We start from the raw sequence: 13,818 nt of genomic DNA, 5'->3' as shown, positions 1-13,818 counted from the left end.
TGCGAAACAGCGAAAAAGTCGATTTTGTTCATTCTGTCTTTTACGTCTCCTATACAAACATGGGCAGTACACCTGTCTTACACGTTAACTGGCGTTGTTTTTACCCCATTTTTCAACTTTTTCTATCCATGTCTTGTTTTCCTACATGCCGCTTACAACTTTCGTGCAAGTATCCGTTTACCCATCGAGACGTTGACCGATTAGGAATTGCCCTCCAACTTAACGCACAACCCATCACAGTCACTATCGCAGGAATTCTCTTCTCAACGGAGCGCTGATTAGGCAATTCCCTCCAACTTGACGCGCACTCCGTCACAGCTTCTTTCGTGGGGTATGCACCGGTTAGAAAGTGCCCTCGTTGACAATCCCACCGTTCAAATGACCCTCGCTGTAATCTACCTTCCATTCCACGATCAGGTATTGCCAGCGCGCATTTGACCGCTTTGACCTCCAGTGCAGTCCACAGCACACTTTTTTTTTATTCGAGTTCATTCAGGGAACAACTTTGCCAATTTCGCGTTGGAAGAAAAAATATAGCATAGATAGGAGCAATAATGTCCCCCTAAGGACTTCCTAAACCATGCAGGAACATTTATAAATTATGCTACATGTCAAAAACTTACGATTTGAAACCTTATTGATCGATGTACATTGTATGAATACGCTTTAAAGATGATTTAAGTGGAAAATTCACACTTTAAAAAGCCACTACGAGGCTTTGTGGTTCTTTAGCTAATTAATGGCTTCCTTAACCCTTCACCCATCGGCGGGGGTGGTACGTCGTCGGTGCTCACTGCACCGGTGTAGTCCTCATCAACGCCGTCTTGGTCTCTTATCTGCGCGCTGGTGTTCATCGTAGTACCGGCTCCACATTTCGATCACCTTGCGTTTGTTCGTCAAGATAAAGCATCTCCTCACACTCTTTCACGTCCAGGTAACGCTTTTTTCCCGAAAGAGATGTGTTTGCTGCCTTCGCTTCAGTCTGTATCGTTCCACGTTTTGTCGAGTCGCTCGTTGGAGCATGGGTGCGCGTGTTGCATCCTTCTCGCACAGAAGCGCTCGGCACTCGTCGTCAAACCATTCGTTCCGTTGTTCACGTTGTTCATAGCCGATGATGGTCTATTCTGTGCTGCTAGTTGCTGCTTTCAGGGTGTTCCAGCATGCATAGAGGAAAGCAACATCTAGTTCGTAAGAGAACCGTGGGCGCGTCAAAATGACTCGCTTTATTCTGGAAGTCACATTATTTTTAGCTTCTGTTCAATATTAAAGTCTAGTAGAATCTAGTAACACCAGTAACTCGAACCATTTCACTTTATTGGGGGTCTTCGTAACCACTTAGTTGCGCGTTCGCTTACTAAGCGATCGATCGTGAGTTCAAACTCAGGGCCCTCAATAGATTAACTACGTTCACCCAAAAATCATCAGCGATGGAGATCGATCCACGGTCGAATGAAAATCGATTCGTCCACACAACCGCTCTGCTCTGTAAGAAACACCGGGCTGTTGTGCTTTTGTGTTATTTACCATGGAACAGAAAAAAAACTCTTACACCTAAATGGCTATTAACTACTGTGTAATTTACAATTTACTTGTAAATGTTCACGATTAAAACCCGGCTCTGTTACAGCTAAAGCCTGAATAAATGAACAAATAGAATAAAAAACAATTTCACTTCATTCATCGCACGAAATAGGGGGAATAGTATTGAAAGCAGTACAAAATCATCAATCCGAGGTTAACATTAAATAACTTTTGGTCATTGTGGGCGAGTGAAAAAAAATTATGTCAGTATTAAATTATTTCTGAAAAAAAATTTTTTCAATAAAATAAATTCACTTTTTTCAAAAACATAGTTCACAAAAAAGAATTATAGGAGGTTGTGTCCAAGATACGACCGCATTGTTGACCTAGAACTACGCTGTTATTTTATATAAGTCGCTTTTTACCTTATTACCTTCGGATATTATTCTATAATGCTGTGAAATTTTAAAAAACAACTGCTTAGTAGAATAATCCCTGAAATGTTTTTTTCATTGTAGAATCAGTTGACGATAATTGATTGATTTGTCGCCATTTATTTCATGTCAATGCATTGAAAATTTACCTCGAACGCTATTCCGGTGGCCTTTCTCGCAATTGATATAGACTCGGCTACAATCGATTATATACATGTTGCACCAGCACCATTATTCCACATCTCATAACTACATCAATATATCTTTGGCACCGCATGGAAGCAACAACAATGACAACACTTGCAAGTATCAAATATCATGCTACATGTTATTTAGTATTGCCTCAAAGGAATCGCACCTCTACGCATCGTTCGTACAACGTAAACCAAGCACCAAACAAGCGTTCGCCATAGCATGCATACAGAGCCATACATTGGTGGCTTGAAACTACTAGGAATATAAACACTTCTCATCATTTTGCGCTATTCTCAAAAGAAACGCTTCTGTTCATATTACTGGCCTCGAAAAAAGTTGCATTACTTTCTCAAGCTCAAGAGAAGCGCAGCTGTCACTCTTAGTGGAGGAAGTTTTGCTACTGGCAAGCGAAACCTAATCACATACAAAATTCCAGAACGACATTTACTTTCTTGGTGACAACCTCGAAAACAGTAGCAATGCTTCATTATGATCAATATTAGGTCAAATGCAATCCTAGTTGAAGGCAGTTTTGCGACTGGCACGCGAACCCAAATAACTTATAACATTCCAGTAAGACATTCAAGATGCTTGGTATTCCCCAAATAATTTTTTGGCGCATAACCTTAACGCCTGCTTCGCCATAACGTCAGTTTAATGCATCAATGCATTCTCAAAGGCACCAACGAAGCCCTTATGATGACGGAAAAGATACAATGTAAACTGCTTGGAAAAAGAGTGAATTATGCCACACAGCTTGTACTCTGCTGTAACACCCATCTATGCGAATTCGCTGATGAGTTTGTCAAGAGCGACCGCCTTCACCACCAGCGGGGGGAGCTTGATTTTGGTTGCTGCCTGGGTAACGGCGTTTACATTTTCGATCGACGCGCCGAAATCGCCTACGTCGCTGTTGTTCGATGCGATGTCACACTCGCGAAGGCTCGGTTCAGTGCGAGCGCTTTTCACTGCACCAACATCGCGTGCATCATTAGATGACGCTTGCTTGAAATGTTATTGCCCCTGGCAAAGCGTTCGTTTTTTGCAGGGCTCGAGCCTGCCTTCCTCTTCTTCTTGCTCATCACACACTACGCGAAGCGTCCAATTTATGACGCGGAAAGAAAAACACACGATACGAATAACGCGAAAAACGAACAGAAAAACCAAACGATGATACCCAAGTTGAATCAACACTGGTGGGGTCCAATCTTAAATCGAAGCGCAGCGAAAGCAAAGTGAACTGGATTGCTCAACAGTCCGGTGTCGAATGAAAGTTTGCCTCAGCGAGATCCACTGTTTATACTCTAAGCAAGTATTCCCCTTCATTCTTTTACTTTTCCTTTGTTCACGGAGACTTTGAATCCTACGATTTCCCTTCGTTGGTCGTCGATAAGTTGCTCGTTATTGACAGCTCTGTTCGAGAAAACACACAAATGGATAGAACAAATGTATGGGAAAATGGAAACGCTTAAAGTTTTCATGAATTTTAACCATTTACAAACCAGGAGATTCTAATGTATAGCATATTAAACAAATCTTACGGAATTTCCGATTCGTTTAGTATGTAAATCGTCAAAATCCGTTCGCAGCAAAAATAGTTATTAACGTTAACTTTATTTCATAAAAACGTGACCTGTTTTCTGATTTGGCACCCTTAATGAAAGACGTAGTTCTACGTCAAAAATTATATGGATAGCCCTTACAATTTCCAACAAGTCGTCCATACATCAGAAGTTGAGCAGTTTTACAGGGAAAAAGTTTTTCGAACAACAACTTTCTCATGTATTCGTTGAAGAAATTACAACTAATCCTAATTTTGTTTAAAGTTAAAATAGTAATATAGTGTATTAGACAAAGCCGGTGCGCCGGAATCGGTCACACCAGACCGTTCTTCACTCGGGAGGTGCCGCTTTTGGACCGAAAAGAGGTTCGCAAAGGAAGGGCAGTTCAAGATAATATACCAGTCGTCCGCAATAATAATAAAATTACACGTATTTCCGTTTGAATTACTTTCTGATGTATACAAAACTGTACAAAACTGAAAAAAATGTTTTATTTGAAAAACAATTTGGCTCATTTAACTGAAGATACTAAAATATATAAAAAATTGAAAAATGCGAAAAATTTGAAAAGCATAGATAATGCTTGTTTCAATAATCATCCCATTTTATAAGCTATGTGTAATATCTCGAATTTGCGTTCGTTCCGTAAAATTTTCTATATCTCTTTTCGAGGGCATTTTTTCCCTTGTTGGGTGTGAACCACTGTGCCCATTATTTTGAACTATTGTGGTATGCCCCATTTTTTTGTATATGGGGGGTAAAATGAAAACCTAAACACAGAACATGCAGGAAAAAATGAAAGATTCTGAATGCTTATAACTCGAACATTTCTTACTGGATCGGAAGATGTTTGCATCAATTGATAGGGAATATTTCTATGCATCTATCGCGATTAATAAAATGTTATTTTACATTAGATAAACAATTGAATAACTGTAAAATGTTAAGCATTGTCTAAACGCCCTAACTGCCTCGTTTTGATTGGCCCGATTTACGATTTCCCCAACACAGCCATCAAAGCCAAGCAACCTTGGGGAAAACGGCATTACAAAAAAGTATGGGGATTTTTGTTTTCACCGAATTGTATTCCCTAACACAGACTTCAAAACCAAGGTATCTGGGGAAATCGGCTTTGCAAATAAATGCAAACTGCGAGTACTTTTGTACTCGATTGCCTTTGTGGAGCTGGGAAAATCGTGCAGACACTAGAGGCGAATGAACTTTCAAGTTTGTATTTCTTTGTATTTGCCAACAGATGATTTCCATCCCAATGACATTAGTACTTAAACTAACTTAAACTAACAACACAAATTTTAAAACTGACAACACCGTAAACTAACAAAAAAAATCGTCTAAATTCGCGCTTATTCGATTCTTGTGACACATTGAAATCAAACACAAAGTAACACTTATTGAAAACACGACACATACTCCGCACTGGTTCATGTAGGCCATAGTTCGTTCTAGCATGAGGTATGATGAGAAATGAGTGTGATCGTAGAAGACGACGACGGGTATTAATGTGCAGCATACTGAGCAGTATAGGACAATCGGTATTGCCCTGCAAGAGATTTGCAACGAAGCATGCTTTCGTTACCTTGCGTCTCGCGTCCAATAGTTCCAGGTTGATGAGCTTACATCGGCTTGTGTAGCTTGGCAAATTCAAAGGATCCCTCCAGCGTTGTGTTCCATTTTGGTAGTGCGGTGACCAAGCAATGGATGAGTATTCCAGATAGGACGCACAATTGAACAATATAAGGCTTTTAGGCAGTAAACGTCCTTAAATTTTTTGGCAAAGCGAAAAAGAAACCCCAATTGCGAAGTGGCTTTAGATACAGCATATGTGACGTGATCTTTAAAACTCATTTTAGCGTCGATCAGAATCCCCAAGTCCAATGTGTAGTCAAAGCAGAAGAGTGTGTGTTTACACCCGAATGAAATAACGGAGCACTTCGACACGTTAAGCGACATACGGTTCGTTAGACACCATTCGGCAAAAGCTTCCAATTGTTGTTGCAGGAATAATGCGTCTCGCGGTTGCTGTATCACGTAGTAGAGCTTCAGGTCATCGGCATACGAGAGTTTCAGACATTTCATAGTGAATTTGACATCGTTCATGTACAGCAGGAACAAAAATGGTCCTAGGTGACTGCCCTGCGGAACACCAGACCAAACCGGAAACGGTGATGAAACATGCTCTCCAATTTTGACTGCCATGCTACGACCAGTGAGATACTATCGGATCCAGATGACCATTTGGTTACTCATTCCAAGTTTGTCAAATTTAGCTACTGCTATTCGATGATTCATCTTATCAAACGCTGCGGATAAGTCGGTGTAGATAGCGTCTACTTGTAGTCCATTCTCAATTTGATGTATCACGAACGAGGTGAAGCACGTCAAGTTAGTGGTCGTGGAACGCTTAGGCGTAAATCCGTGTTGTTCCAATGAGATATACTGTGAACACCTTTGCATTAACGCCTGAAGCACGATCAGCTCAAACAACTTCGAGGTGGCACATAATGCAGCAATACCTCGATAGTTCGAAACGCTCCGTTTGCAACCTTTCTTATATACTGGAAAAACATACGACTCTTTCCAGCATCTCGGGAATACACCGGAAGATAAGGACAGATTGAACAGTGTCGCTAGAGGTGACGCAAGTGTGTCTACACAACCTTTCAAGACGAGTGATGGAATACCGTCCGGACCACATCCTGTGGAGGTTTTCATGCTCTTAGTTGCTGTAATTACCATATCGTCAGTGATAACAAAATCCAGCTCAGAAGCAAGAAGTCGAGGTACGTTTCTGGTAGAAGCAGCAACATCCTGCGGATCGATGTGTTTATTGCATTACATTACTGAACTGAGAGCGAAACAGGTCAGCGATGTCGGTAGTCGTATCAGCTTCCAATAAACCGTTGGTCAACGTAGATGGTAGACCGGATTCCTTACGTTGGTCTTTGACGTAACGCCAAAATCTTTTAGGATTTACCTTAAGGCGTCTCTGCAGACGGTCTTGATAAGCACTGTAGAGACGATTATTTAGCTGTTTATACTCAGCATTCGTCTTTAGATATTTCGCTCTTGTTGAGTCCGTACGGTGCTTGCTGAACTGTCTTAAAGCAGACTGCTTCACTCTTTTAAGATACTTCAGGGTACCATTTGACCAGGCAGGCTTGGTATCCTCACGTTTCGTCTTCACTGGAACAAACTGATCGATTGCATACAGCAGAATACTCGACATGATCGATGCAGCGAGGTTAGCGTCACAACCTTGAAAAACATCTATCCACTCGATTTGTGCGAGGAAATTGTTCATCGCGGTAAAATCAGTTTTACTGAAATCGTACGAAACACTTTCAGAAGCATCGTGAAATTGTCGGAAAGGTTTCGAATTGAGATTCACCAGTATAGGAGGATGATGTCGCACTATTTTAACAAGTGGTGATGGTCCTTGCATGACTGTGCAGTGCTCACATAGTTCTTCGTTGACGAAGCACAGATCAAGTATGCGATCGTTTTCATTTTTGATTCCTATCATTTGCCTCAGTCCAGCGGTGCAATAGGAATCAAGCAGTTCTTGTGATGTCAAGCAGATCGAGGATTGAGAAGAAACCGGGTAGAGAAAACCATTTTATACTATAGAAGTTTAAAGCTTCTATAGTATAAAAACTAGAAGTTGAAGTTGTTGATTCATGCAAGCTGGGAGTACTACTGCACACGCATGTTTTTTTTGCACTCCGAAATTTTTTTTTCTAACACGGATTACAAAAGTGGGTACGAACACAACGGTTTGGCTCGGTTGTTCAAGATTGCATTGAAAGATATGCCATCATATCCTCTGCTCATTGAATTTATTCGCATACCATTTGATGATTAGGCAAACTGTTGATAACCATTTGCTGCAATAACGCCTTTTGATTAAACGATATGCGTTCGACATACATGTCAAAATCGAAACTGAGTGCCATATTTTGTCCTAGGCATCATACAAACGTAAAATTTTTACTTGTAACGAAGAACATAATCTATCACAATGCATGAATTGACCTCACATGGCCTTTATTCAATGTTTTCACTTACAAGGCAAACATATTGAATTCAATTGAATTCGGATTGGATTCGGAATTGAATTCTGTATGTTTCATTCAAGCAAAAATTTAATCAATACAAACAAATGATTGCTAAGCTAAAAAGTCCTACGTCAACCTTGCGGTTATATCATAGATATAACCCACCCATTTTTTTTTTGAGATGATATTTACTCGGACAGTGTCCTGTTATAAGACCAGTGAATGTGCTGAAGTCTTTCTTATTAAGATTCAGCAATTGTTGAGTAATTTTAATACTCGGCGTGATAAATTTTTTTGACTGGTTAAGTTGTACAGCCATCCAGTTGGCAGTTACTTCCCGGTCTTCTCATTTCTTCAGCTCACTCTTCAACACACATTCAGAAATTCTACAGAATGGTTCTGGACCGGTGAAGGGTGAGCTTGAGCCGCGTCTTGCGAGTTCATCTGCTTGTTCATTTCCCTCTATACCGCAATGGCCAGGAATCCAGTACAGTTGTACCGAACTTATCTGACATAGTTGCCGTAAAAGGCAAATGCATTCCCAGACAATTTTTGAATAGCACTTAAAAGCATTGAGGGCTTTAAGTGCTGCTTGACTGTCTGAGAAGATGCAAATGTTAGCATGTCTATAATTTCTTTTAAGGCAGACATTTATACATTCTATTATTGCAGCTACTGCCTGCGTGGAAAACTGTTGGCCAGTTCCCCATAGCTACAGAAATTTTTATTCTGGGACCATACACTCCAGCACCTGTTCTGTTACCCATTTTCGACCCATCGGTATTGAACAGAATTGAACCATTACGAACATTGGGACCACCCTCATCCCATACTGAACGAGAAAGTTCGAACTCTCTGTATGGAATGTCATAATTGGTCCTAGGTTCCATCCAATCGCTGTTCATCTCTGAGGTTGGTCCTACGGGTAAGAGATTCAGGATGCTCAGGTGACCAGTTTTGACCCCATCTAATTTTTTTTTATATCTTTTTAGCTTTAGAGCGCTTCTATTAGCCTTCAGCTGAAAATGTTGACCTAAAGGTAACAGGTGAAGGATAGCCTCCAATGCCTTTGAGGGTGTGCTTCGCATTGCTCCAGTTATAGCAACGCATGCCAGTCGTTTGTTTAGAGTTTGTTTAGCTTTTTTGTAGCTACAGTCTCCTTAGTCTTTGACCACCATACTAGTGAGGCATAGGTTATCCTAGGCCGCACAATTGCTGTGTAGACCCACATAACCATTTTTGGTTTAAGGCCCCATGTTCTGCCTATCATTGTAGAACATGCTCATAGGGCAATGTTGGCCTTACTGATAATTGCATCTAAGTGTGCGTTGCAGTTCAGTTTAGCGTCTATTATTACGCCTAGATATTTCACTGAAACGCTGAATTTTATTTCCTCTCCTCCAAGATTTAGACTCTGCAGATGCAGTTTCTTCTTTTTGGTGAAAGGAACAATTGTTATTTTTGAGGGATTTATGCTCAGACCTTCTTTGATACACCATGATTGTGTAAGTCGTACATAGTCGTAGTGTGTACATCGTCGAGCTTGCCACGTACCGTTATGACTAGACCGTCAGCAAAACCCACGGTTTCGAAACCATTCTCCTCCAAACTAATCAGAAGGTCGTCAACCACCAGTGACCAAAGGAGAGATGATAGAACCCCTCCTTGTGGGCAACCTTCCGTTGCAATCACAGATGTCCACGACCCACCCAGCTCCGAGGTGATTTGTCGTGAGCATGTCTTTGATCCATTCGACTATGCAGTCATCGAAATGTCTTCTTCTCATAGCCTGTGCCATTGATACATAAGAAGCATTGTCGAAAGCCCCTTCGATATCAAGAAACGCGCATAATGCAGTTTCTTTTGACGAAAAAGATTTTTCAATAAGTTTCATATATCTTTTGGTTTCATTGATATTTTTCCTCGAGCATATGGTTTCATCACTCAGACTATTTTGTTATTTTGGATTTATTGGGGGCAGTGTTTGTTCACCTAATCAACGATTTATCAAGAAAAGTTTCAAATCTATATATATATATATATATATATATATATATATATATGTATTTCCAATAAAGTAGTTGTTTTGAATTACTCATTTTCATTCAATATGTTAAGATCCTTTTCGTGCCGTGTTAATATATTCAAAACAGTCATCTAGCATCCCTGGATATGAGTTCAATGTTTACATTTGGTTGTGTTGTTTGGAAGAGGCCCATTTGAAAATCTGTGAAATCTTGCAATTACAGAATTGAATTTGATGATTACAGTTGAAAACATGCATTGCTTATGCAATACTAGTTTAACCGTGAAACAATTTTTGAAGATAAAGGCGGAGCAGAAGAATACCAATGCTTTCAATCAACAAGGTGAACAAACACATCAAACAAACTAGACGATTCGACTGATTCATCGACGAGCGCGGTCAAACGGTCGTCGAGCCAGACGAGCTACTCGTCTGTTTTTAGTCGAGCTCGGCTTCTGGAATATGAAAACAAACGAGACGAGCACTCGTCTGCTCGTCTCGTTTTCTGGAATAGGGCCCTATGTTTGCGCCTTCCTTTGCACTTTCAGGATACCTTCGAGAACATTTTAGGTCGCGGTTATAGGACTGGTATCAGAATGATCCGATATAGATCCCGGGAAGTGAGTTTTCATCATCCTTTTTGAGGGAACCTAGCCCGTTCGAGTGGTCTTTTGCAAGAGTCTTGCTTAGTCTTGCAACGATTGGGGCACTTTCAATGCTTTCGCAGTTATTTACCCAAGATTTTAGTTTAGATCGTATTAGTTCTCTGTTATATTCCGTTAGGGCGCTCCTATATTGAGACCAATCCGAATTAATTTTAGCTCTGTTGAACAGCTTCCGTGCTGTTTTACGAAGCCGCTCAAGCCTTTTGTTCCACCACGGAACGTTTCTTGTCGATGAAACTCTCTTTAGTGGACAATTGCTGTTGAATCGACCTTATTCTTGTATTAAGAATTTTTGACCCGAGTTCAAGTGAATATCATAGAGGGCATACTTTAGAAGTAAATCCAAATCATTGAAATACGTTTGAATATGTTGAATTATAAAGATACAGGCATGCTGTTAATATCTAATTTTAGAATATCCTAAATTCCCACTCATCACTGCTGCTCTATTAATGACTATATTTATCGATAGCAATATTTTACACAATTAGTCAAAATAAGAATGACAAAGCTTCATTAAAAGACATATGCTGTAATTTGCTATTTTCAAAGGCGAAGTTTTCTACAAGCATTTATTTTTATAGCTTTTCGGAATCTTATGCCGGATCTATAATTGCTTTCAACATTTTCAATTTGTCATTTCAGAAACATTTTAGTACAAGTTTTGGTCGAACAACTGGATGTGTAAGAATCAAATAAATAACAATTTGGGTATAACAAAAATTAAACAGAAACTTACACGAAAAATCTCCCTACTAATATGTTTCATTGAGATCGATATCTTAATACTATGCAGATACACTATCCTAGACCAGCAGGCGGGCGCCTGAGAATACTTACGCGGGCGATCGATAGATCGCGGACTACCGTTTGGCCATCCCTGTTATATATCATCTTCTACTGTAGGAGCCTTGAACCACTGCAATCATTGGTTCGATCTATTGTAGTTCGTATTTCGTTCCATCACTCAGGGAATATATGGTAAACGCACTAGGACCTTGCATCTCTCCCCACGAAGGAAGAAGTTCTAAGAATCCGCAGTCTTCGCTGAATTAGTGTACTGCATTGACACAGTAAATGTTCCGAAGTTTCGGCTTCGAAATAGCAGAAACGACAATTATCATCTGTCAGTTTTTCGATTTTTTTAAGGTGATACCTGCTCGGACAGTGTCCGATCAATAGACCAGTTAATGTACTCAAATCTGCCTCATACAAGCTGAATTGCCTGCGTGTTATTCTGTTATAAGGTGTAATTAATAATTTGGATTGTCTTGGTATTGATAGGGTATTCCAGTTGGTTTCAATCATCGATATTTCCCAGGTTTTGAGCTCGGATTTCAGGCATGATGATGATAATCCCCAAAATGGCTCAGGCCTGACGAATTTAGTTGATGAACCAAATCTTGCTAAGAGATCGGCTTTTTCATTACCTTCTACACCGTAGTGACCAGGCACCCAGTATAGTTTAAGACGATTTTTCTTAGTTTTCAGGGGAGGGAATTCTTCTCCATCTGACTGTTCATATTCCCTCAATTCATCCAAAATCCAAAAGGAGGTCACATCTTATTTCGCTGGATTCAACTTACCAATTGCTGCAAATTCTGCTGAGCCATCACATACTTGTAGAACTTTTGATTCCGATGCAGCAACAAGTAGAGCAGTAGCGTTGCCTGATCGATCGTTACAATCCTGCACAGCGTGTTGTATAGGGAAGAAAACTCGATTTTGAATGTGGCCACATCTTCCTTTGGGGATTCTGGTAAGAACATAAAATTCCAATTCAGCTCTACAATCACAAGGAAACGAAAACTAATTACCCTGCGAGTCCGAGCATCCGAAGAGGCTAACCCGGTACGGGTTCTCCTTGGTTGTGCAATGATTGGTCAGTATTAAAATCAACAGCAGACTCTGGTTGGCCAGTGGATAGTAGTCCTTAAATGCAGTTGGCAAGTCGTGGGTGGACAAAATGTCCGGCTGCTTTCGAGAAAACGTCAGAATGGACCACAGTGATTCCGCTATTCCGAACACAAACGAGCCGCCACTACCGAAGCCGAACATCGTGGATGGAACTTGCGTCATTCGGCTTAAAAAATGTAGCAATGCGCCCATCAGTGTGTTGGCGTGTTGGCATTTGTATATCGTCCTGAAATGAATTCGTTTATATAGAAACAAAGGTCCGTCAAACATGCAATCGTTTTCATACCTAAAAATTGTTGATTTATCTGTGCCTTGCTGGGAAAACTGGCTGATGGACAGCAGAACGATCAAACAATTCACCGCTTCCAGATGGAGATGATATGTGAATTCTCTGCAAAAAGAAAACCATGACCTAAATGTGAACGAAACCCCTCTACAAAGAGACTTTCAGCATACTTCACCGGTATCACAACGATAATGTTGACCAGAGCTTCGAGGAAGGTCTCGAACTTAGTTCCATCGATTAGCTTCGCAACTGCCGCCCTCGTTTCAGCACCTGCCTTAGGATCGATATTAAGCGCAACCACGCCACTATTTCCCGCATGTTCCTCATGATGGTTCTGCGGGAGCGGTATAGCCTCGAAGTGCTGCAGCAGCTGGTACTCGGAACCGGTTTCGATCATATACTTGACCAAAGAACGAATAATAAATAGAGCGTTGAACGCATGCCAGATATGAACGGTACTGAAAGCAACAAATATTAAATGAGTTCAATGTTCCAATTCCGATATACAACCCATACCTCTCCGCATCGGATAAGGCCAACAGTTCCGAAACCTTTATCAAGTATACGCTAATAAGCGATCCGAAATTGCCGGTCGACAGATTGTGACTTATGAAACTCTGACAGAGCGATTCCAGCCGTGAATCCAAACTTAACTGTTCTTGGCTGTGAAGAGTTCGATAGAAACAAATTCAATATTGCACAGTTAAAATAACAAAAAAAAAAGCTTTTTCATCAAGTCTGATGATAATCGTCACGGTTAGCTTCACTTCCCCGCTGATAAGCCGTTCAAACAGTACCTATTTGTTGGCAGATTGATGTGATACTGCAGGAAACTATTCCAGAACTCATCGTTGTAGGCCGGGATGTGCTCTTTGCCAACAAACCGCTTCAGATACTCGTTTTCGGCCAAATCCGCTTGACGGCTCACATTCATACCCATGGTGCTGCACTGGTTCGCATCAATCCCGCGTCAAGCTACCAACCCGTTCGGGGGCCAGATTGTGTTCCGTGCTAAACTTGCGAGAAAATAAAACTTCGTATTTAGAATTTGGCCGAGCGACGATGAGTAAATATATGCAGTCACTTTGACAGTGCCACAGCTGCACTATTCGCCTCCTGACGTTTCGCTACCAGAA

The 13,818-nt window shown here is 40.8% G+C and overlaps 1 protein-coding gene across 2 annotated transcripts in view; it reads right to left on the bottom strand.

Moving 5' to 3' along the window:
* LOC129775671 (dymeclin) overlaps positions 1–13,818 on the bottom strand; it is an 18,810-nt gene extending 4,992 nt beyond the window's left edge. For both annotated transcript variants that reach the window (XM_055780668.1, XM_055780669.1), the window contains exons 1-6: positions 13,480–13,818; positions 13,199–13,345; positions 12,853–13,140; positions 12,683–12,787; positions 12,297–12,622; positions 12,066–12,235 (exon numbers count right to left, since the gene is read on the bottom strand). In XM_055780668.1, coding sequence (XP_055636643.1) covers positions 12,066–12,235; positions 12,297–12,622; positions 12,683–12,787; positions 12,853–13,140; positions 13,199–13,345; positions 13,480–13,622 — 1,179 coding nt within the window. In that variant the 5' untranslated portion in view covers positions 13,623–13,818. The remainder of the gene's footprint in view (positions 1–12,065; positions 12,236–12,296; positions 12,623–12,682; positions 12,788–12,852; positions 13,141–13,198; positions 13,346–13,479) is intronic.

The sequence above is a fragment of the Toxorhynchites rutilus genome, chromosome 3, assembly GCF_029784135.1.
Source record: "Toxorhynchites rutilus septentrionalis strain SRP chromosome 3, ASM2978413v1, whole genome shotgun sequence".
NCBI classification, from domain to species: domain Eukaryota; kingdom Metazoa; phylum Arthropoda; class Insecta; order Diptera; family Culicidae; genus Toxorhynchites; species Toxorhynchites rutilus.
This window is presented reverse-complemented; position numbering and strand designations above follow the sequence as displayed.